Below are 25605 nucleotides of genomic sequence, written 5' to 3'. Positions count from 1 at the left end.
TCATCCTTCTCTTGGTACAGGGACTGTGTATTGTTGCAACAATATGCTTATGTACAGAGAGAAAACTTAACATCTACATAAGCATCAAGCAACAGAATGGGGTAGTGTTAGAGTACAGTGGTATTTTTTAATGTGAAAACTAGTATCTATGGTGCTAAATGGTATAGTTTTCTTAGTTGTGCTGATTAGCATTTAGTTGCTATGAAGACTGTCTAAGACAGGATTCTTTGTTACAGGTCTCCCACTGTGGGTTATTAAAATACTAGGTAGTAATAAAATGTCTGTAAATTGTAAAGTCTTAATTTTGAGTCAATCAAGGATGTTTTGTAAGCAGGTTTATTTGAATTTATAGTTACCCTGTGTAGATGAAAGGTATATAATTTGCTGAATCTGCTTGTGCAAGACTGAGTGTAACTGTTTTGTAACTGTTTTGCATCCTCTGCTATTCTGCATCTTCCCTCAGGAACTTGAGCTGTTTCTTGTTACTTGTGATGACAACTAAAGCTTCCCCAGTCCTTTTCTGCATTTATTGATGAGTTTGTTAACCTCATTACATAGGGATGCTGGGGAAAGCAAGGCATAATTGTTAAAATGCTATGTGTTCCACTGCAAAACTCTTGTCTTTTCCTAAATTGGGAGACTTGACCTGACCTAACTTCAGAATTCTTTTCTTTGAGTTAAAAAAAAGTTGTCCTTAATGCTTGGATTTCTCTAAACCCCTGAGATTTGGAAATAAGCTGTCATTTGTGTTTGAATTATGCTACTTCACTTTTCAAAATGAAGGCCACCTCTTGGAGAATGGGGAAAAAAAAGTCAGTTTGAGTTGTGTTTTGCTTTAAAAACAAACACCCCCATGCCCAAACAAAATGCTCAAGAAAAAAACCCCACCCAAACCATCTAGGGTTCTAAGGAATGGTGATGCCTGTAGAAGTTGCCCGTTCTTAATGTGTGTTTTTAATGAACATAGTTTTTCATTAAATATTAAGGTTTAGGATAAGATCTGAAATGCAACAGACTGCTCCATTTGTCAGTAATTTTGTTCAGGGCCTGACTTGGGGATTGAGGGAGAAGACATGGAGGAGGATGTGTGAATGGACATCAGTAAATCAGGAGTTCCAGCTGTTGTCATTGAACACTTAGTATTCTAGTTCTGATAAACAGGTTTCATTTTTCAGCTAATTTTCTGACTTCTGTTACAATTAGGAATTAAATCTATAGAGGGTCTTCAGGTTGCCTTTAAATAAAAGCTGCTTGCAGCTTCAAGGACCTGTGTAGTTTGAAAAAAATCCTAATACAAGTGATCAGACCGTATTTCCATTTGTCTCTTGTGCATGTGGTGGAAGAGTTAACTAAATGAGAATTAATGATGAAAGCGCTTCCTAAAGAAAGGTGTTAATTTAAACTTGCAGGATATCCACTCAAGGGAAAATTGTGTATGTCCTAACTGTATGGTAACCAACTTGAAGCTACTTCTTGCTGCTTGCTTGTTTTAGCAGAAGGTCCTGAAAGGATATTTTGTGCTTTGTGGGCGCGTTTATTCTTTTTTTAAATGAAGTTTTAGGTAGGGTTTTGGGGGCAACGGAGTGGGAGAAGAGGGCATGACTGTAAACACTAAAAAAAAAAATAAAAATATTTGAACTTCTGTAAATTAAAGTTGCTGTGAGAGCCTTCACGTTAAATGGTTTGCTTCTTAAGTTGAAGACTGCTCAGTAGTTAGTAATGTTCATGCTTGTGATGTTGCTTTTCATCCGAGAATGATAATGGCTTGTCATTTGGTCACATACCTGACAGCTAGAGTTAATAGGGGTAGTGCTCATTTAGCCAAGTCCCTAAGCATTCAGTGTGAGTTAACAGAGTGCAAAGCATTTGGAAGTGCCAAACATCTGTTTTTTGAGCTGTAAAATTGTCCTGGGCTGTAGGAGATTAAGAACTGCTGTGCTACTCTTGCAGGCTTTGAGTGGGATTTCAAATGCTTGACTACGTGCGACTGGTTGCACACAGCCCAGTAGCTCAGGGTTTGGTCTGCTTGTCAGGCAGCATCTGCAAGAGTTCAGCCTGTATAATGACAATTTTAGGCCTCGTCATCAAATGTGAAAGGAGAAGCAGCATTTAACAAGTGTGTTTTTTCAGTCCACCTCTCTTTCCATGGCTGGGCACTTGCAGTATCCATATGTTCATCGTTATTTGAAAGGCAGTGAGTAGGTTATCATTAGATGTAAGCATAATGCTCTTTAATTATTTTTGTAAAAGTTACTTGCTTCATCTTCTGCATATTCAGGCATCAGTGATGAGACAGGTCAAAGTCTAGTAGCTTTTATGTGCATCTTAATGATAAGGGCTTACAATGCCTTTTTAATCTTTTAATTAGTGTGTACCAGTTATGAAGTAAAATGGGAGGATAGTGGCTGTTATCAGAAGCTTTTAAATTTGGAATGGTACTTAAGGCTAAAGGCTAGGATTTTGAATTTTAAGTACTGTCTCAAATTTGTAGAGGAGCCAAGTTACTTTAGGAGTTGTTCTCAACCAGTAAAACCTTAGGGCTAGTGGGAAGGTGACAACAGCCAAACTTGGAACTGTTTGACTGGAATTTTGCTTTTTGAAGAAGTAGCTTAGAACTCCAGGAGCATCTTTCACTAGTGGTGCACTGATCAGCAAATACTGATGTTCTGAAGTGCATCAAAGTTGTTTTTGTTTCTGTGCTGCCTGTATTCGTGACTCTTAATGTACTTGTTTAGGATTGCTGCCTTGTTGGGTCTCTCATTTCAGCCATTTTTTAAAAGTTCATCGGTTTCAGAGTGGTTATGTAAAAACTCATTTTACAATACCGAGCTTTCAGTTACTGCCTTTTACATGTCGTATTTCTGTAGTTCACTGTAGCATGTTTTCGTCTTCATGTGTCACTGGTAAAAATGCCTGCAATTTTCTTCATGACTTTCCTGTTTCTTAAGGAGTTCTTTTGTTAATGCTCGATCTAGGAAACACTTGTGCGTTGTGAACTGAAGAATAATCCTGGATTGTTTTCCTTTGTTGAAAATGCAGATACAGATCTAAGTTGCTTATGCGTTATTTCTGTTTTTCAGCTGTTCACTGATGGAATCACCAATAAATTAATTGGCTGCTACGTGGGTGACTTAACAGACGATGTCGTTCTAGTTAGGATTTATGGAAATAAGACCGAGCTCTTAGTAGATCGAGATGAGGAAGTGAAGAGTTTCCGTGTGTTGCAGGCCCATGGCTGTGCACCTCAACTATACTGTACTTTCAATAATGGCCTGTGCTACGAGTTCATGCAGGGAGAAGCACTGGATCCAGAGCATGTATGCAATCCAGATATTTTCAGGTAAGCTTTTAATTTTCTTATTATTTCATTATTCAAGTTCTGTGATGCATTTATGGTGTTCTGACAGGTCTAAAGGATCTCGTGCTTATTTAAGAGCAGGCAAAAAAGTTACATTTCTGTAAGCCTGCACTGAGTTGATGTTCACACTCTTCTTGACCAGCTCACTGTCCTCTTAGTTAAAATGGTATTTCAGTGTTGAACAAATGATCCTTGCTGTTTCCCCAGAAGACTATGCTTTTTAGAAGTCTGTTAGTTGTGAATATTTAACATTTGCACATTAGCATTAGGGAGATCATTTAACAGGGAGCTGTAAGGGGCTGGACTTGATTAAAGCAAGTACTCATTGTTCTGTTTTTTAATACTTTCCTGTTGTGAATAAGTTAAAGATAGTCTTCCATTTAGAAGTAGTTTTATAAACTCTTTCCATTGAACAGAAAGTGCTGATGTCTTTAAGATTTTAGTTTTTTCGGTATTTGCCTAACAATGGCAGCTAATTTGATTTCAGCTAAAGATAAGCAAGTTGAAGAGTAGACTGTAAATACAGGTGAAGTCTGCATGCTCTAACTGAACTCCAGTAGTGCTGCTAATGACCTTTTGAGTCTGGCAAGATGCTATCCTGTAGCTGTGCTGCTCTTGTTTAAAAACCTTCTTTGGATTCCCTTGCGGCATTTTCCAGTTTTTCTGTTAAATATATTGTAGTTGTCTTCCTACTAGGAAAAATATGATGCAGACTGTCAAGATATACATTAAATATAACATTAAATTAAACTTTTTTTTAGACTTATTGCAAGACAGCTTGCTAAAATCCATACTATTCATGCACACAATGGATGGATCCCTAAATCTAATCTGTGGCTGAAGATGGGGAAGTACTTCTCTCTCATACCCACAGAATTTGCAGATGAGGAAGTAAATAAAAGGTAGGCATTTCACTATGTGCTTTCCCGACTTCCATTCTTTCTGGCTGAGGGGTAGAAGAGTACTTAAAAAAAAAGGTTAGCATTATCACATAATGTTAGGTTTATAAAACTTAGTTATGTTTTACTATTGTATACTTCAGTAGCTGTATATATGTCAAATATGGTAAGGAAAGTATTTTAAATTAATTTTGGTATATTGTGTTCTTGGTTTGATTGGTCATTTGATGGTAGTTTTCTTACTCTTTCTAAAGAACCACCATCAAGTCACATACTTCTTTAGGTAGTTGAATCTCATTAGTTTTTAAGAGAACCGTCAAACTCACACCTCTGAGGTGAATACTGAAAGCATGTTTCCTGAGCTTGCAGGAGTACTGCTGCTTGTCCATTCTAACCTGCACCTCTTTGCTGTCTTGTATTTGTTCAGTGTTTAAGTTTGTCCTAAACTAGGTGATGTAAAAGTGAAGTTAATGAAAAAGGGTGATGGGATGAGCTCCCAAAGTGTTTTCCAGAGGAGGAAAAGGTATCCAGTCATTCTAGATCTGTGCTATCATGGAGTATGAATAATGTTGTCACCTGGGTTTAAGGGTTTATTTACACTTCGTTTTATATCATGCCAGTACAGCTCTTGGAGTTGTAAATCAAACTGGCTTTTTTGCCTTTTTTTCTCTTTGGGAGCTTAGCAAAATATTTTCAGAGGGTCCTACTGTCAGTCACAGGAAGTTTGGGATGAGAGGAACAGCAAAACTAGGAGCAATGTTTAACGTAACTGAATTTTCTGTGCTGCAATCTGTAGCTTGAGTTGAAGATAGTGTTTCTCAGGGAGTGGAGATGACACTTTTAAGCTAAAACTCTTTAATTCATAAGTGTTTGTACAATATCCTCAAACTTTGTGGCATTCAGGAAGTAGATTCCAGCCTAAAAGCATTTTTCGTGAAACTTTTTTGAAATCGCTGATGCCAGCTGCCCTTCTGGCTGCTTTGTAATTAAAGAATGCTCTAGCAAAGTTCATTTTTTTCTTTTACAACGTAAAAATCTTAAGAAAACTGAGTAATTAATTAAAAATTAATTTATCTAGAAGATAAAATGACTACCTAAGCATATTTATGATGGCTGGAACTAAGTGTTGAATTTCTTATGTATAGATACATATAGTGCTTAGTACTTACTGTTGTGTATTCTTGAAGTAATGTGAGCAAAAAATGAATGAAATCTGTGTTATAGCCCTTTTCATCTTGACTCCTTTAAAAATGTGCAGGATTGCATTCAATTCTACTGATTTCTGGACTACTGACATGATTACAGCATAGATAATCTTCAGAGAATAGGTTTTTTGGGAGGACAGAGGGAAATAATTGTGATAATTAGACTGCCATTGTGCCAGGGGAAAAAGTGCCTTGGCTTGGGAGAAGGTCTGTTGAATTATTTGTGAAAAAAATGTAGAGGAAATAAGTAATTTCATTACAAATACTTGGTATGGAACACGCAGTACTAGATATTAACTCTCAAACTTATACCTGAAAAGGTTTTTAAGTGACATTCCAAGTCCTCAAGTTCTTCAGGAAGAGATGGCCTGGATGAAGGAAAGACTGTCAAATTTAGGATCACCAGTGGTACTCTGTCACAATGACCTGTTGTGTAAGAATATTATTTACAACAAGAAACGAGGTAGGTATTGAACTAAACAGTAAGTAGTGAGTGGCTTTGTTTATGCTTGTAGTTGCATTTGCTGTGTCAGTGTCATTTTACTGATTTGTTCAAGTGAACTTGGTTTGAATTTTTAAGGCTCAGTGTAATGGTAGTGGTATCTGTGTAAATAGTAAGTTGCTTGATTAGCTAACTCTCATCTGTATGTTATTGTACTGAGGAACGGTGTTGATGTTCCTTGTTTTTTCTTTAATGAATTTGTTAATCCCTAGCCAGCCTGTATGACTACGCTTCAAAGTATGTAATTGTTCATGTTAATTCAATTCCAGTCATATAAAGCTTTTAGGAAGAAAAAAAATAATCATACAAGCATAGAAAATAACCTGAAGACAGTCTCCTATAATATGTGTATTGTTCTGGTTTGTGATTGTGGGAAGATGCTTTCATAGTGAAGTATCTTAGTGATACTCAATATTGCATTCAGTGATTCTGTTTTTCTGTGTGAGGTACATAGGCATCTTAAAGATTTCTTCTGTAAATACATGAAATTTAAGCAGTTGTAAGCAGTACGTGTCTTAGCAAAGATGATTTTTTTTTTGTTATAATACATGTTATACTTCATGTTACTAAAGAATGCCTTTATTAAAATCTGTAAAGCTTCTGTATAAACTCAGTTTCTTTTATTTCTTGATTTTAGTGGCTGAGGGTCAGTTACTAAATGAATTAGGATATTAAAGCAAAATAAGTCAAACTTGCAACACTAAAATGGCTGTTGCGCAGTAAAAACGCACAACTTTCCTTCCATTTCAAATAACTGAGCTCAGCAAATTCGTCAGGTTAGACCAGGTTTTCCTTTTGGAATGAGGTTATTATATTCCTTTTAGTAGCTTCATATTTGTTTGAAGCAAAAGTCTTCTTCATCAGTCATCGTTGATCTTTGACCTCTTAAGCTTGTGTGCCTTAAGTTCTTAAACTAACAAAAATGTGCTGGATTGTAGTATGAAAACTGGCTGTGTATGTATAACGAATTTCTGCATCAGGTATGCACTGAATGGATGTGAAATGAGAAAGTCTTCTGGTGGTTTGTATGCAAGTTTCCCTCTGAGAAATGCCACTTTCAACTTCTAGTTAATATAGGTATATACATATATATATGCCTGTACAGTGTTATTAATATACACTTTAAATGCTAAGAATTCAATACCAGACTTCAGTGGATTTACTTGGTTTCAATGACAGATTATAGTTTTGCATATGCAGTGTGTGTGTGTGTGTGTGTGAACCATGGAAGGTATGCACAAAAATTGGCTTGTGGTCTTACACACATTGGAGTTCTGATATTTTAGTAAGAAAAATACATCTTTTTACCGTGTGAAATTTTTTAGTGCTGAAACTACCTTGAGTTTTAGCATTCCAGAGCAGACCCATTGAGGTAAAAGTAATTTTTAGTTTCTCTTCATAGAAGAACCATGCTGGGGTGGGGGGTGGGGGGTGAAGAAACAAAACCCCAAAAAGCAAAAGACACCCCCACCCCCACCCGTGAAACAGAGGAATTCCTTTAAAGGGTTCTCTATCATGGTCAATAGGCGTGAAGTTCCTAGTTTAAAAACAAATGCTATATGCTTTTCTTTTTGTGAACAGAATGGAGGAAAAAAACAATGCCAGCAGCGCATCACTTAAGAGCAATTCTGCAATAACGAGTGTGTGAGTGCCTAGCTGTGAGTGAGTCTGGGGACAGGGTAGGGAGGAGGGAGGTATTTAAAGTTCTTTGGCTTCAAGCTAGCTGTAAACAGCTTGCAGGGGAGAAGAAAACTTGGGAATATGAAAGCAATATATTTATTAAAATTATATTGCATGTGTACTGTGTTGTAAAGCTTTTGCAATCTGGGTACAGTAGATACCATCTTCATAGTAATCAAACCTCAGTGCCATCTGTAGAAAGAATATGCGTAACTTGAGAGCTGTTTCCTTGTCGTGTACTTTTTACTGACCAAAAATTTCAAGCTGTCTGTAGCACAATCTTAAGATGGGGAATGTGATTTTAGATGTGGAAGCTCAGCTTTAACTGTAAATAAGCATGTATTGCTGGAATTCTGTTTAGCAGAGCAAAAGCTTTTATTGGTATACAAATAATTTTGCAAGAGCACAAAATAGAATCTAATTTAAAGATGTGCTTCATTAAGGATGGCATCAAACTATATGAAGGTAGTTAACAACTTTATGTTGCTGTACTCTTATTAAATTTACTCTTCCATCTACAAAGACTTCTGTGTATCAAAAAGACCTTGGTGAGCCTAAACTGGAATTGAGAGAGAGAACTGGTCAATTGATCTTCTGGAATAACTACCTTTTTTTTTTTTTTTTTAATTATTCCTTCCCTTCCCTGCTCCCCTCAGTAAAGTTTGTGCAAAGCTGGTAGTGTTTTTGTGACTTTTCAGAAGCTGGCACACAAACTCAATTATTGGTTTTAACAACCCTGTATTTATCATGTTGTTTGTAAATGCTAAATCTGCACATTTACAAGGTGTGAGGTGGTCTGTGTTTAAGGTAAAGATTATCCACAGATACTAGGACTCCTGTCCATTGCAGTTAGAATTATTATGGGTTGTTCCAGTGCTTTGCTTTAGGCTTGTCCTCTGCATTAAACTCATGTTAAGTTTTCAGTCTTGAAAGAAAAATCATAGTTGTGCTATATATTGCTTTTAAGAAGAATTGGTCTCATGTTCTTAAATTTTATTTATGAGACTGGAATAGCATGTTGAGTGCTAGCATCATTTAATGGTGTTTCACTCATCTGATTTGAATTTACTCATGCTGTGGCTGAGAGAACTCTGCCTCTTGCTGTTTTTCCTAATGTCCGTTTTCAGTCACTCAGGATATGAAAATCTGCAAGTGTTACTTTACATAACTGACAATTATCAGTGTTATCTACTTTTTGAAGGATATAACTCAGAGCTTCACATTGCTTCTAATTACAGGTGGATGTTGAAGTAGTCAAAATATGCTTGATACTGCTTATTTATACACTTTGTGTTCTGATGCTCTTAAAAGTGTGGTTTGTCGTTTAGGGTTGTGGGTTTTTTTTCCCCAATGTGACCTGGAGTTCCCAGAAATACCTGATGTTTTAAGAGTATTAAAATGTTTACTATTCAGTAAGACCAAGTACCAGTGTGTGTATATATATTTTTTTTTTTGCCTGTATCTATATGTACTTTTCTTGAATGTATTAAAATTACCTGCCAGGAAGTTAAGTGTGTAGGTAGTTTTGTTCTCTTTAATCCCTCTGCCTACCCAATGTTTTCTATGATCTTTGGTAGGAGTCTGTGGGTGCTCAGTGCTTCTGAAGACTGAGGTATGTTTAAGGCTTCTGGTTTTGATCAAAAAGCTGTTTTATTTTGCAAAGCTATATTACCCAAGGAATAATTTTAGCTATAAATAGGTATATGACCCGTTCGTGAATTTTTGAGTATGTTCATAGCATAGATCATTGTCATTACTGAAGCTGTCTTCTAGGGCATCGGTGGCTCACCAGATGAGCAGGATGGGATGGAACTCGGGATATATCATTTTGCTGTGGTGACTACAGCTAGAACTTGCATGTCGAAAGTGCTTACCTTATTAAACCATTAAGAGTGAAGAGCAGTTAGAGAGGTGTCATCACCCTCTTACTTATCAGTTCCCTGAGGAGACCCAACAGATGCTCTATGGAATACTACTTGATCTGTTAAAAAAATTAGTATCTGGTATACGGAGCACAACATAAGGATACAAATTGGAATACATGCAGTTTTTGTAGATTACGTTGTATGTTGTCTACACTAGGAGACCCTTGGAAGAAAGGAATGTGTCTCAGCTTGAAATAGTCAATACTCTTGATCTGTCACGTGTCTGTTCCTGTTAATAACAGTAGCTTCTCCAGAGGGATGATAGAGCTTAGTTTTAAACCCTGTCTCCAATAAAATAAAAATGCATTTAGATTAGTGTCTCTTGTTGGTTTACCTGCTCTTTGTACTTTAGAAACCTCAAAACAAAAGCTAGCTGCTTAAAGATAATGACTTACATTAGAAGTAGCTTTCCCATATGGACTGCAATAAATTGTAAAAGTAACTTCTAATATTATGGATATTTTAAAAAACTAATGCAGAGTCTCTTCTTCTAAAACAAGGTAGCTGGCACATGTATACATCACGCACTTATGAAGAGGCAAACTTAGGTTTTGCTTTTTTTTTTTCAGTTTCCCAGAAAGAGCTCTGCATCTTTATTCTGATCCTTCCTGTAAAAATTAAACTTAAGGTTGAGTTCCACAGTAGCATGAGTCTCAAAGATCAGTAAAAATGCAGGACTTTTTCGAAGTATTTCTTATTGATACTTTGCAAGCAGACGATCTGCTGTGTTTGTATTTTATTTGAGGGAGGAAGAAAAAAAACCTTCTAAATAGAAGCAATATTAAGTGTTTGGGAGGCTGGGGCAGTGGAGTTCAGGAGATCAGTTGTGTAGCAGGATATTAACCAGGGTTGGGCTATGCATTTTGACTGGCTTGTGACTTAGAGGTGTTTCTTTTCAAACGTAGTATTACAGAGTTAGTGAGAAGAACAAGTGTATGAATCTGCTGTTCAAGCAGTGGCAGAAGTTAATCTGTGACAATGTTATAAGATCTTGGCTGCAGCTGCTGCAAAACTTCTTGTCCCTTCAGAGTTCTAGAGAACCTCAATTTTCCATTGGCAACCAGATTTTCCTGGGAAGAGCTTGCCGCTTTGCAGGGTGTTTTCATGTTGGTTTGTCAGAGCCTAGAAGGTTTAACCTCATAACCTTGGTAAGCAATCCTCCCTTTCTGTGAAATTAAGGGTAAACTTTGACTCAGAGGATTGTGACTAAGTGGTTCTGTATTGTGGGGTTTAAAGTCCATTTTAAGTGCTTAGACAAGAAGATTTATCCATCTGAAAACGTTTAATATGTTAGTACTTCAGATGTGGTGAAGATGAGCTGCATAGGAAGGAACACTTCTAACATGGCTGTTACGTGATAACTTGGTCATGACACTTACCTGTCAAGACTGTTGTATGATACGTGTGACATCCATAAATCATATGGAGGCAGTGTATTAGACACTTAAAATGGTTAGTCTAGGAAACAAACATACTCAAACGTGATTCTTGATTTACTTTTTTTACTTGGAGTTCTGATAGAATAAGTTTCTGTAAGATGTTTTAAGTCTTGTCAAGAAGATTGTTCGTTGTAATAGAAGGAATATGTTTTTATTGCACAAATATGCAGTTTGGTCATCAAAAGAATGGGTGTAATGAGGAAGAAGGGTACAACTGAAAATTACGCGTTTTCAGCATAGCAGTGGAAAACATAAGGGTTTACATTTTAAATATTCTAGTACAAACTCCTTTTGTGATGTTTTTAGTAATTTTGCTAGTTTCCCTTAAAATACCAGTAAGTTCTAGTTTTACCTAATCCACTGTATTAATGTTTTGACTGTTTGATGTGGTGTAGACATTCTTGAGCAGTTTCAATGCTACATTACCTGGAGTGAAGGATTTTCCCCAGCTTCACTGTAGGTAAATGCAAACCAGAAGCATTTGGGGCTATGTGCTGCTTTATCAGTCCTTGTTTACATGACTCTACATAGTTGCATAGTTTTGAGGTCTTGAGGATTGTCTGATAGATTCTTGAGACTAGTTTCAGCCAGATAAAAAAAGCAACAATTAAGAATAGTTTTGTTTTGTAAGTGTGGTTGGAAGAAGCTGGGAGTATCAACGTGTTAAAGGAAATACGAACATGTTGCAATGTGTTAGTCCACTGTGGTTGCACACTTCTGTGAGAGTAAACAGGACTGATCTTTTTTAAGTTGGGGAAAAAATGATCTACTAGTTCTACATAAAATTTAAATAAGGAATCCTCAACTATATTTCTTACTTTGAAGGTAAGGGATGCCCTCATGTGGTAGAAATAAAAATTGATTCTGCTATTCAGAGTTTACAAATAGAGAATCATAAGCTGTAAGTAATTAAGAGCTTTCTTAAATTTATATTCAAGGGAATCTCGTCTCATAAAAGTCATAGCCTTACCCTGGAATGTTTTGAGTGCACACAACTGGGCACAAGGACAAGAAAGACAAGTGTGGTTTTGTTTTGTTTTTCCCCTAAAACTTCCAAAGGATACCGAAGGATTAGGGCTGTGACTTCAATTGATACGGATGCTGATGTTGCTGCTATTGTGTCTCACATAGGTGATGTGCAGTTCATAGACTATGAGTACTCTGGATACAACTACCTGGCTTATGATATTGGAAATCACTTCAATGAATTTGCAGGTAAAAATTGGATTTCTGAGGTAAAGGTAAATGTGTTTTAAAAAAACCTGTAATTTTTACACATTCTTTTTCTCTCTCTGTGTATCTGAATACATGTATATAGCTGTTCATCTCATGATATCCTAATATATTAATGTCTGATCTTGCAGGCCAGTTATGCCCTTCCTCTGCAGTTCTGTTAACCCAGAAATGGGAACATCATGTCATAAATTTTGGTAGAGTTAGATAAATACAAAATTCACAGCTGTCGCAATATCATTCTGTGGAGTGACGTAGCAGAGACAACCCACTGTAATGAAATACTGCGGATGTATCTTTTACAGCATAGGTGTATATTGAGAACATGCTGTGTGGTTCCACAGTTCGAAATGGCAGGCTTATGTGGTTTTTTTGGTGACTTTGTGTGCGCTCGATACTTGCCCTTGAGACATGTCCTAAAATGAGAAGTAAAGGCACAACAGGAAAAAGGTGGGCTTTTAGGAGTAAGGTGTTGGTAGATTCATTCATTAACTAGTTCAAATTCTTTCAGTGAATGCCAATTCCATTTACTTTGTAAGAGCAATAACCTCGAGTGTATGCTGTGTTATTTCAGCAGAGAGGGCGACAGGAAAAGCCCACTTAATAAATAATACAGATGGAAAGTGCAGTATGGTGAAATTGGGAGCCTTAATCTTCTACCAGTTGTTGTTTCACAAATTGAATGTTAAGTCTAGGTAACTTAAAATTACCATGTATACACTGAGTTTTTTTTTTTAAAGTTGTATAATTGGTAATTTAACTATCTGGAAAGCAAGTTAAATTATTTACAAAATATATTTGAGAGCTTCGGTTTTTCATCTGGGACTTCTTTTCAGAGTCTGACTACATCTTTAAGGAGCTAAGTACAGTAAGAAGACTAAACGCACAGGTAAAGTTTCTTGCCTATGAAGAGCAGTTGTGCTTCACCTCTGCTATTCTCTGTCCATCCAGTAAAATTCTTGATGATTATTTTTTTTTAAGCTAAATTTGAGTGATTCTGACATAGGAAAGATTTTAGATGCTAGGGGATTGCTCGTTCATAAAATAAGACTTAAGGAGAATTACCACGTCCTCTGGGAATGATAGCTAGGAGAGTGAACTGTGATCCAAGTTTGGGACTCCCGGCAGACTCTGTATGTCCTGTGACTTAAGCATCTCCAATATAGGAGGAAAAATAGGTCAAAAGGAATGGTTATGGTAATAAGACTTCTCCAATGGGGTACTGGTAGAATTAGGAGAGAGGTAGACTTTTAATAAATCTCAAATATGAGCTTAGTTGGTGACAACATACATGCATCTGGATTCAGCTTTGGATATTACGCATACAAGTCCCTCTTCCTAGGAAATGTGTAGTATTTTATGTTTGGGAGGGCTTTTGTTTCATAATGCAAATACTTCCTTGAGGATTCTCTCAAAACCAAACTTGTTGAATTTCAAAATACAAGTAGATATGTACATGGCTGAAAATAGATACAGCATAAACCTTTCTGCTATGTTGAATGCTGTGATTCATGCGTGAGAAATTCTTGCCAACACGTAACTGATAAACTCGGGTCAGAGTAAAAAGAACTGTTTGTCCACATCAGTTTATATGTGTGTGCGTGTTGAGGGTGGGGAGGGGGAAGTAGTCCAGTAACAAGATTTTAATGGTCTTTTTAGACACCATAAGGTTCTAATAGGTATTTTTTTCTTTTTCTAGGAGTAAATGAGGTAGACTACAGCCTTTATCCCAACAGAAAATTACAGGAACAATGGCTGAGATCTTACCTTGAGGCCTACAAAGAATATAAAGGATTTGGCAGAGAAGTCAGTGAAAAGGAAGTTGAAGTTCTATATGTCCAAGTCAATCAGTTTGCACTGGTAAATAACAACCACTTGATTAGAATATATTACATGCTGTAGGGAAGCCTGCTCCTCTGTGGACAAATGGAATTGCTGGTTTTATTACTCTGAGTGCTGTGGCACGTGAAGAAAAACTTCCTTAACTTGTTCAATGGCAACTTTCTGCTATGTCGTGTGCTAAAAATACTCTGTAGAATATTCCTACTGAAAGAGGCAGTGAGCATTCAGAAAATGAAGAGGTGAGCTTTTAGCAAGTATTTCTATTGCCTGTTTATTGGTCTGGCAAGTTCCCAAGTTGGCTAGAGTGTATGGTGAGTCTCTGTTGGAACTGTTTCTTGTAATGGTCAGAAGACAAAGAGCCAGGTAGTGGTTCATAATGACCTGTACATTTTCTGACTTAGAAAGCTTTTTAAAAATAAGATGGTAACATTTTGTTAACATAAAACTAGGATACTTTGCTTTTGGTTTTGGTGAGATTTTTTCCTTTTAAACAGATAATAAGGTCCAGAATCTTCCCAGTACTACTGTAACTCTTTCCTTGTCTGCTGAATCTTGGAAACAGGGAGTTGCTTTCAGATTTGGTTTTGGTCACCTTAACAGTTTTTAGCAGAGTGCACATGTAGTCTCTTGTGCTTCCCCAAAAGTTCTGCCTTTCTGTAATGTGAGGGCTGGCTATGTGAGAGTACTCCCTGCTCCTCATGTATCTGTGCATTATAAGCAGTCTTCTGTCTGTCAGTCTTGTCTTTTGCAGGCTTTGGTTGTAAAAGCTTCTCTCGGAGTGTGTGCAGTTTTGATCTGGCTTTGGTGCCTTGTCCTTCAGATGAAAAAAAACCCTATCAGGTGTAATTCGTGGAGGTAGAATAAGAAGTCAAATAGGTGTGACATTAAATCTGTGAATGTTCCAATTATGTATACTGTTAGAAGCAGTTTGAAGATGACTTTTAAAATGTTTTTCCCCAAGCTTTATCTCTCTAGATTTCTGAAGATACTTTGCAGGTTCACGTTATTTTTGTTATATTTTCCAATTGGCCCTGGTCTTGTTTTGCCCAGAGGATGTGATAGGAAATGTTAGAGCAAAAGTGCCTTTTACCCAATAGCTCGTTAACTTTTGTTTTGCTTTCTCCTGAAGAATAATGTGCCATAGTTTTCACAGGGTGACAGAGGCTTAGAGGCCAGTTTAGCCTTATTTCAGTTCTCTTTCTAACTAATCCAACACACCTCTGTTACTGTAATACCTTCAATTTTTTTGGCAGAAGCTAATGGTTGCAGTGAGGAAATACAGTTTGTGTTCTAGGAAGGTGATTATAAAAAAGCCCTTAAAAGTACCAGCTTACATGCTGTTACTCTTTCAAAATCTCTGTTATCAACTGTTACTGTGAAATTCGGCTGTCCCACTCATTCAGGAAAGCTGGATCTGCAATTAAGTAGGTTGGTGGTCTGTTCTGAAATACATAGCATTGCTTTGTCAGTTTTAAACTATGGTTATATTAATGTTTAAGAGGATACACTTCTGTTCAGAGAACAGCTCAAGGCCTGCCTATAGGCCACACATGATGCACAAATACCGCTAAATACTCTTGTGTCATTTAATGTGGGAGGCTTTGTTAAAAGAAAAAGTGAACTGCAAGTTAAAGGATGCTCGTGTAAAATGTCAAACTGCTTACTGTCAGGCAAAGTTATTGAAATTAGAGGTACAAGAAAGATTCACATGTACATAACATCAGTTGCCATTTTAAGGTGTTGCATATGTTGTCTTCACCTCTGAAGTGTTAAATGCAAGCTTCAGAGGTAATTTTGGTAATTACTGTAAGCTGTTATTAACTGAACAGAAGTCTGAACTATATCACTTGTGGAAGACACTTCTGGACCACCCAGTTACAAGCAGACTCAACCAAGCTCATGGCCATTACATCTGTTTGTTCATTTAAAGCATAGTAACAATCATATCATTAGTGTAATCCATAGTTTCGATCTAAAACTGAATAGAATATAGGCCTCCAGACTACTTACCTGGACTTGTAATGGAAGCAGGTTTGGAATAAATGAGAAATTTTTTTAAATGCTGATGACTTAGAGGTTTTCTTAACATGCCACAGACTGTATTTTTGTCCAAGTCAGTAGTGAAAGTGAGTTGTAGTTGTAGCAGCCTACAAGTTGTAATCAAAGATTCAAAAGGAATTTCACGTTTGTACTAGAGTTGAATACAGGTAGAATAGTATGTATTTAATTAGCAGCAGTAGATACGATAGTTGTATTTCTATGCATTTTTTTTAACACTGCGTATATAGTTATACAACAGTCTACTCAGGAAACCGGTTATCTATTAAATGGAACATTATTTTTCTTGAAAATGACAAATGGAGAGTCAAGATGCCTATGTATTTACTCCTTTGAGTGCCAGTAATTATTCTGTAATATTCATTGACCAGTCTCTTTGGTAAGAGACCTCAAATAACTTTACAGAAAGATTGAGTTTTGAGAGTTCTTTTGTAGGTAACTCTGTCTTAATGTGAGAATATGTTCACATGTTGGATTTTATATAATGTTAATCTTTCACTAACACATTTTTTTTTTTTCAGGCTTCCCACTTCTTTTGGGGATTGTGGGCTCTAATTCAAGCCAAGTACTCCACCATTGACTTCGATTTTCTAGGGTAAGTGTGCTTGCTACATATGATAACGGAAATCTTCAGGCTGGAAAGGACCTGTGGGGCCATCTAGTCCAACACCCCAGCTATCAGAAACTGAGGTCTGAGTAGCAGACCTGATCTTATGTGATCATACTATAACTTAATTTTTAAGAGAAAACAAGACAGTAAAAGCTGTCTGTGCTTTTTGTTGCTAAAAGTTCTCCAGATTGGTGAGTGCCTTTGGGTTTAAACACTTGGTATAACAAGGCAAGGGATATAACTAGAGGAGTAAATGTGTTTTGGCATTGAGCGTTTGTTGTTGGAGAGGCACAGGCGTAAAAGGCAAGTTGTTGGTCAGCATGGTGTACTATCTGTCAAGACACAAGACCTACGTTTCCAGCTACAAGACTCAAAAAATGGTCTTTTGTACAAAAGAGCTTGTTTACTTCTTGTTGCATGGAGTGTTGATCTTTGAAAATTCTTAATTTTTTTTAAAAAGTCTTCATAATGCCAGTGAATGTTAAATTCTGTTTCCTGGGACACTGGCCAATGTCAGGTAGAGATGTCTTTGGCACATTTTAAAATGGTCTTTCATGGCAACAAGCAGAGGAATTTATCTTTCCAATGGAGACTGGATGTGGTGATACAATTAATCATTTCGCTTGGTAAAAGATCCCACTTCAGAATTTTTTTGCATCGTCTGAGACAGTTTACTAGGCTTAGTTGTACGTTTTGTAAATGAGGCAAGTGGGAATTTCTTCTCACGACATTCTCAAGTAGAAGTGCCTGTTAGTAACCACTAGATGGCACAAAAGCCCCAAGTTAAAGCACAGGTGGTAGAACCCGAACACGTGTCAGTGTCGAATAAAATGTCATTTTTGCTATGATCGAGATCAGATTTCTCAGGAATTGTAGTTGTCAGTTGTTGGACAGTCTATTAAGAACTATTAAACATGAAAACACTACCTTTGGTAATCGCAGAACAGCATCTGTTCTGCAAATTGCAGCAAGCTTGGAGTGGGTGGTAGTGGTAGGAAGGTACCATAATGTGGTTGCTCTGTTCTTGATTTCTTCCTTTAGCATCTGCTGAGGGTCACTGTTGGAAACAGGCTGGTGGGGTGCGGTAGGTGGACTTCTGATTAGTCCTACCTAGCATGGCTGTTTTCATGTAAGGAGTTATCTGCTCTTAACTTGAAATATCTCTCTCCTTTTGAATAGGTATGCAATTGTTCGGTTTAACCAGTATTTCAAAATGAAGCTGGAGGTCATGACGTTAACTCTTCCTGAGTAATTAAGAGGAAGAAACTTACCAAGTGGATAAGACAACACCTGAATCTTTTCTGAGAACAGATACTGGAAAAAAGCTAAACATTTGTTGTTCTCTAATGCTCACTTGGTTGTTCTTGCTTTATAAATAATTACCCTAAACAGTCCTTCAATGTTAAATTTAATATGAAGAGCATACGTACTGCTGTTGATATAAAATGGATTAGAAACTTGCTAAATCTATAAAAAGTTGTAGAAATGGCAATTTAATCCTTCTTTGTAATTTAACATATGTTGTATGTGAATTATTTATTATAAGTTTAACATGATTCCATTGCTGCTTTCATCAGTTTTTGTAAAAGTTGTGTGCAGACAGTGAAGTTGTTCCAAAGGATTCGTTTAACAACTTTTATTTTATTGAAGTTGCATTAACTTATATTAAAGAAAACGTGGTCAGAGAATAATAACCTTTTAGATGTATACAAGCAAAATGACTGATAGTAGATTTTGTGAGATCACCAGTGTGGTGTAACTAAGGAAAAAGGTTATAGAGTGATTTTCTTTCTACCACCCCCACCGTTGGTGGTGTGTGGGTTTTTTTTTTTTTTTTTTGGTTTGGTTTTTTGTTTGTTTTAAAGAAAAAACTTAAGCTTTCCATATGATGGTACTTTTCTTTTGTGTAAGAATCAACCAGCTTGCTTGAAATGATAAATAACGTTTTGATTTTTTATTTCCTAATGCGTTAAGCTGTAGAAATGTGCAAGTTCTGTGGCCATAAGATTCTTTGAGGTTATGTACCATCTTAGTGTTAGATGGACAATGTACCATCTCTAACTTCTGTGGGAAAGCTGCTTGTTTATTAAGTGTACCTTTACAGCAAAAGACCACTATTCCAAATCTGTATTCCTTTTCGAAACTTTCAATTTGAACACTATCCTGATGTCTATATTTGATGTGCTTCAGCAGTATCTAGTGGAAAGGACTATTGAACTGAAGATCAGTGAACAGAGATCCTGTTGCACAGGGGAGCAAGACACTTAGGTTTACAGTTTGTGTATTGACGCCTTTCTGCTTTGTCATCTTCTACCCTTGGATTCTAGTCTTAAATGTCCTGTAGTTGCAGATTCTGTATGTATGTGTTTTGGTTTTTTGAGTTTGTTTTGTTTTTTTCCTGCAGCAGCAAATTACATTTCAAAGTCTCCAATTTGAAGGGTAGTATGGAAAACTCTGACTTGAACAATGGGGCTTTGATCATCACATCATTATTTCTTAAAGCTATTATACCAAGAATGGTCTGGATTACAAAATGTGAATTGACAAGAAAATGTTTACTTAACAAAACAATATATAAGTTTGCATGGAAAAGAGGCTTTAAATCTGAAAGGGGCTGGGGGTGGGGTGGGGGCAGACAGGGGTGGGTGGGTAAGGAATCCATAACAGAAAAATAAAACCCAACAATGCAGTGTGGAGTTGGGCAGGCGTTTACTCAACTCTGATCATACTCTGAAAAACTTTGCACTTTGGTCACATAAGTGCCCACATGTACAAAGTCTGTGTGTGTGCATATGCATGGGCAAACACAAGCTTACCTGAAGAGTAAATACTATGGGGTGTCTGTTGTACAGACTCCAGCAAAGATATTTATTCAGAATTGCTTTATGGCACACCGTTGTGTGTGTATACATCTGTACACATATACACACATACATATGTGCTTTACAAAAGCTTGGATTGATTCAGGACAAAGAAAATTGATGTGAATGAAAAATTTTCACCTTGAAAGACCATTTTGAATGGCATTCTGTTATTTTACAAAAGCAAGGTTTGGGATTTTTTTTTTCTTCTTTCTATTAATCTCTGAATGTTTCCATTTTTATTATTTCCTTCATCAAAACCTTAAAAATCCTTATAGAAATGGGAGAACTGGGATTTTTTGTAACTTGAAATTTGGTAACCATTTTCACTAGCTTTTGTTAGCTGGAGGCTACTATAATGGACAAACTTTCTTGGTAGTTAAATAGAAACAAATAGCTAAAACATCTATATTTTCCTTTGTAGCGGTTATCAAGGATGTTGCTAGAGCTCATGAAAGCACTGAAGACTTACTAATTTTCTGTACTTTCTCCCTGTTGACATTACTGACCTATGTTGAGTAATACCCTGTTGTCTTGGTAGGCCCTTTAAGTTCAACAAGATCTGGAAGTAAGATTGATAAAAGTTTTTTTGAACTCTTATTACTGTTTTCTTCAAGTGGTGACTCTATTTCTTGCAGTGTTGTTTTGTATTTGTGAAATGTTTGAAAAAGGCTGTGAAGTTCACTTCGTGTTGGGAAATCCAACACTTGACAGATCCCAACTTTCCCAGCAGTTGGCAAAACACATTCCCTTTTCAGGTACCAGTACTATTTAAGCTTGGAGTTAGTGTAATTTTTTTCAGTAGTATTTTTGTTTGTATAGCTCAAGTAGCAATAACTGTAGGAGTAGAAGCTTGCTTCTGCAGAACCAAAGCTATTCATGAGTGCAGCTCAATCTCATTCGCGTGAAGTTCCACTGAATCCTGTGAAAGCACTTTGAAGCAGATAGTAAATACTGCAAGCTTTTCCTGAGCCACTTCGAAGAAGCACAAGGATTATCACAGGTTACGGTGGTTGAGTTTGCAGTACTGGGTAGAGGCTTTCATTTTGCATGTTGAAATTCATTTTACACACTTAAATGCTGCTTTGCATCAGCTTTCTTTCAAGACAAGTGCAGATTAAAACAATTCCTGATACATTCTGAGGAAATACTGTAAAACATTTTCCAAAATGAAATGCCAGTTACCTTGAGCCTTGTTCCACATCCGTTTGAGCCAGTAGCACTCAGATACTGAATATCTACAGGTGTGTTAAGTTTGAAGCAGTAGTTTGCAATAGCTTTGCAGGTTATAAGGTAGCTTGAAACTGTGAATACAGGACGTTCTGAATGTAAGTTGGGTACTAGAGCACCGAACTAGAGAACATGTACTTGTTTCAATTAATTTATCTCAGTCTCTTTAATAGCAATGTTAAGATATTTGAAGGAGGACAAAAAATGACTGAGCTCTAGAAACATCCTGTAGTAGTTTTGACTGTGACTTGCCAAGAAGATACTCTGTTGCCTTTATGTTAAGCAAAGGGCATGAATGCCAAAATTAATAATTCCTACTGTAGTTAAACCTATATTGTAAATATAAAGAGGATTATTAGTAACAGCATTCTTGCATAAATAGCATCAAGTCAATAGACCATAGTGGCCTGGTTGCTTTTGTAAAGCAGAATAGTGTGAACTTTTTTCTTCTCATTTCTGCAGTCAGATCTGGTTAACCCATGCCTAATTTCTTAGGCCACCTAAGCATTAAAGATTTCTGGATGCTAACTGTTCTTGTCACATAAGTTTAAATTCCTTTATTTACACTGCTTGATTTGCATTTTAGAAGGACTTACCAAATTTGCATTAACTGGGTCTGACTGTATATGTATATACAACAGTGTAAATAACCATCTGTAAATTAGTGTGAATTGTACTGTATCTTGCATTTATGGACTTGTGTATTGCATTGTATTCTCTCCTATTTTGTAGAAATTTTGATGTAAAGAAGAAATCTAACTCTGTGTGCGGACTTCTTTTGTTAAATTGACCTGTAACAGGAGCATAATAGTTTTATGTTACGGTATCCGCTTACAGCCTTGGGCATTCAGCGTCTTTTTTTCCCTGTTAGCTTTTTTGACATCTTGCTCTTGGGAATGATTCTGGGAATAAAGGAATTCATACAGCACTAAGATGTAGAGAAAGTCTATTCTAATAATAGGGCAAACTGTCTGAGGTACATACAGTACCTGTGGTATAGGGAAAGCTGTTAAAATCATTTACTTCAACTTCCAAAAATTTCCTGTACGCTATTGAATGCTGGTGACTTCTTAAACATAAGCATGTTGGATTGAAGTACTCTTACCGTGTGTGCTCCCATGGTGACAGCAATTGAGTTAGTTGTGATAGAAGTCCCCCAGCATAAATGTTTTTGGTGGATATAGCCTTATAATAGGATTAGTTGCTAACTTGTAAATGATTATCAAAAATGGCCAAATCGCTATAATAGTTCTGCCAGTCATTTTCCTCAGCACTAGAACTACTGGTAGCCCCTTTAGACTATTTGAAACTTATCTGAGGTATTTTCCTTGCGTGCCATTCCTTCTCCCTCTGCCCTGTGCCCACAGCCCTGCTTCACTAGGGGAAACATGAATATAAAAGCTTCCTTTCCCTACTTAATCATCACTGTTTCCTTTTTGACTAAAACTGTGTTCTGTTTTGTCAGTACATGACTTCTCACAGAATTTTTTTTGGTGTAGAAAGTCCCTTTCTGAAGAGGCCTTTAATCTTGGCAGCATAGGCATAATGAAGCACCGTTTTCCCCAAATGCCTGACTGTACTTCATTACTGTTGCCTTTCACTGTCTGTCTTGAACTCCATAGTGTCCTTCAAGCTGTTAGTTTATTATTGTCATTGCTGTGTTTTAACTGCTGGAAAATACTGGTGTGCAAATCTCATTGTCCGTCGTCGGACAAATTGATCTTGATACAGTGTGTGCATCTGTCAGCTTTGTCTGCACCGGATGGAAGGTATGCGTGCTCGTCAGTGTTGACACGTTAACTTCCTAGGGTCCTGGAACGTGAGTTTGTCAAATAAGTGTTAGTCAAGAGGAGGGGCTGGGCTGGGTAAATACAAGTCAAAGGAAGTCACTCACATGGAAACTCAAGCTTGAGCTTTTTGATATAGCAAGATACTGGGTATTCTTACTTACTTGCATGGTTTGAGGACAAGAGCAAATTGTAAAGGGTAAAGTTTGTTGCTTAATGAAGTTCAGCTTTTTCCAAGCCTTTGGTAGCTAACAAAACCTTATAAAATATTTTTTTGTTTCTCCTACGGAAAGAAATCTTAAATTTAAGTAACTTCATGATTAAACAAAACTTGGTTCTATAACCCCGTGGAATATAATCTGTTGCTTGGGGTAGTCCTTGTATTTTGCATAGGAGGTTGGCCACATCTGACTTGTCTGTGTTTGAGGTGGCTGTCTATTCTTGATTTGTTTTAATGTTTTTGTATTATTACTGTGTTCATGGATGCCTTCTAAGGTGTGCTAGATTACTGAACTACTGGAATTAGTTGCTGTCTCCTGTCATCTCTTCCACACGAGGCTGGTTGTGATTATAGTATTGGAACAGAAAATGTTTGATCAAACATTGAGGTGATGCAGGGCTGATGTTGAATGGTCTTGCTGATTCTTTCCCCCCATTGTTATTACTGTGGGCTGCAAGGCAATTCTTTTCATTAGTTGAGCAAGATGTAAAAGCCATGACCTTTTGGTCTTGTGCAAGGTAGGCATTCTGTTAGCTAACCACACAATTTTTAAGAAAGGGGTTCTCGGCACTGAGAAACCACACAAATCCAGATGGGACATGTCAGAAGAAACCAAACTTTGTGACGCTTAAGACCTCTGGAGTGGAAAGGAAAGTGTGTAAAACTTTTGCATGTGCTGGTTGTGTGGAAGGGCTTTAGCTAAGTAATGTGGTGAGACACTGGAAAAAGCATTGTTTGCATTTAAGTGACTTTCCAGGTGGTCTGATCCGTAGAGATAAAATTCTTGTGATTAGGAAACCGGTCAAGCTGGGGGGAGAGGGAAGAAACATTTCAAAAGATCTTTTAGAAAAAGCCCTATGCAGTTTGATTAATTTGCAGTGCTGAAGTGTGTTGGGCTTTTCTGTGTATTTAATAGTACAGGCAGTGGTCTGCACTAGATTCTTTAATGGAGGGGTTTGACTGTTGTGAAATGCCAGAAAACTGGAATGGCTCTGACGCCCATTATCTTAGAACATGTGGCCAGATTTCACCAGATGACAAACTGGTTCAAGATTTTACATTAGCTGTCTCGGGTTCCCTATGGTGTGGAACTTAATTCATGGACTTGCCAAATACGTTTGATTTAGATGCTCATATAGAGATGTGACAGAGAAAACTTGGTGGAAAGTAAAAGTTGTGTGAACATTTAGGAGGCAAACATGTTACTTGATACCTAACAAACTTTGAAAATAAGTGCTGAAATAACTTCAGGTACTGCACCAGCCTATTTTTGTGGTACTGCAGCTGTGTTTTTCCTATGTTAAGTGGTCTTTTTCCTCACATAGAGATCCATGCAAAACACAAGATGAGAGAGACCATGGAAGAGAAACATGAAAAATTTATACAATGCCATAAAATGCAGTGTGAACTGGAAAAAAGTATGTTTCTAAGCTTTTAGTAGTAGTAATTCGTAAGTGTTATCAAAAAATGATAGGTGTCAAGTCTTCAGTGTGTGCAAGATTTATTTTTTTTTTGGTAGAAATGTTCCTTTTAGCGTTTTGTATTTCAGATGCAGTCCGTGGTAGTTAATAATGCTGCTTTGTACACAAGTGCTTTGAATAGTCTCAGCACCAAGAATGTATCCAATCTTTCTTAAATACGACTTGAGGTTAGATTCACTGGTTCTGTCTCAACCCTCTTACTCCAGCTATCTAAATCCCTTTAAATACTTGCAGAAACAGGGCCATAGCCTATTAGGGATATATTCCATTTTGTCTTTTTTTTTTTTTTTTTTTGTTACTGCGTATTTTTGGTGTTCTTTTAAACACGAGTCCATTTATGTTCTGTGAATAAAAAAAGATCAATTTACACAAGCCTTTGTCATCTTCCAGCACTGTTATCCCCTCAAAAAGTCCCCATGATCCTTCTTGTATGTTGTGGAGTTTTAGGTGCATCATTTATCCATTGGAGTGAATTGTATTTCTTTTGAACTAAATGTTATTGGAGCTATTCTAAGGCCTTCTACCACTGATTAAATGAAGTAATGTACCTTTCAAAGAGATTTATATTGTGTAAATAATTTCAAACTGCAACAATAAAGTTTGTTTCTAACTGCACTGTTAGCATATATTGTGGTGATTTTGCTTTCCCCAGGTTTGGAAGCACTTGATAAGGAATACCTCAGCAGTTCTTAAAGGCTTTTGACTTGGCTTCAAATGCATACCTCTTTCTGGGATTTACAACCCAGCTAAAAATAAGTACTTTGAGCCAGTATTTGGCTTGCACAAAGTTAACTCTCTTAACAGTTTTGGATATTAAATAGGCTTGGTCGTTGACGGCTAAAATGTGACATCTTGGGAGGCAGGAATTGGGTGGACCATGGCTGTCAGGAGGGATCACTGCCACTGAGGGAACGGAGGGAAGGATGCAAAGCTTGGGCTGCTCTAAAGGGTATGCACAGGAAGGGGTGTGTTAATATGGGTGACCCATCTTGCAGGCTAGTCCGTGCCGCTGAAGGAAGGCTCCATGTCCTGTGCTAGTAGCACCATGTTAGATACTTGCTTGGGGGTTAACCAGACTATTTTGATGCACATCAACAAAACTCTGCTTCCTCCATCTTGGTTGTGCACCCTGTAGAGAACAATTTCACCAAAATACAGATTTTCACTTGGGCTTGAGTTACCTTGTGCACTTGCCCACAGTGAATTTATTGAGGGAAACATTCCTTGGGCTAAAGTCTGTGCTCCGTTACATGCCTGCCAGCCTTGTCACTGAAA

At 37.1% G+C, this 25605-nt stretch overlaps 1 protein-coding gene across 2 annotated transcripts in view; it reads left to right on the top strand.

Moving 5' to 3' along the window:
* Positions 1–24945, top strand: part of ETNK1 (ethanolamine kinase 1) — a 33257-nt gene extending 8312 nt beyond the window's left edge. For both annotated transcript variants that reach the window (XM_055807919.1, XM_055807920.1), the window contains exons 2-8: positions 3081–3340; positions 4120–4260; positions 5783–5925; positions 12140–12223; positions 13941–14101; positions 16663–16736; positions 17931–24945. In XM_055807919.1, coding sequence (XP_055663894.1) covers positions 3081–3340; positions 4120–4260; positions 5783–5925; positions 12140–12223; positions 13941–14101; positions 16663–16736; positions 17931–18003 — 936 coding nt within the window. In that variant the 3' untranslated portion in view covers positions 18004–24945. The remainder of the gene's footprint in view (positions 1–3080; positions 3341–4119; positions 4261–5782; positions 5926–12139; positions 12224–13940; positions 14102–16662; positions 16737–17930) is intronic.
* Positions 24946–25605: the final 660 nt, after the last annotated feature.

This window comes from Falco peregrinus, chromosome 6 (assembly GCF_023634155.1).
Source record: "Falco peregrinus isolate bFalPer1 chromosome 6, bFalPer1.pri, whole genome shotgun sequence".
In the NCBI taxonomy this organism is placed as follows: Eukaryota; Metazoa; Chordata; class Aves; order Falconiformes; family Falconidae; genus Falco; species Falco peregrinus.
This window is presented reverse-complemented; position numbering and strand designations above follow the sequence as displayed.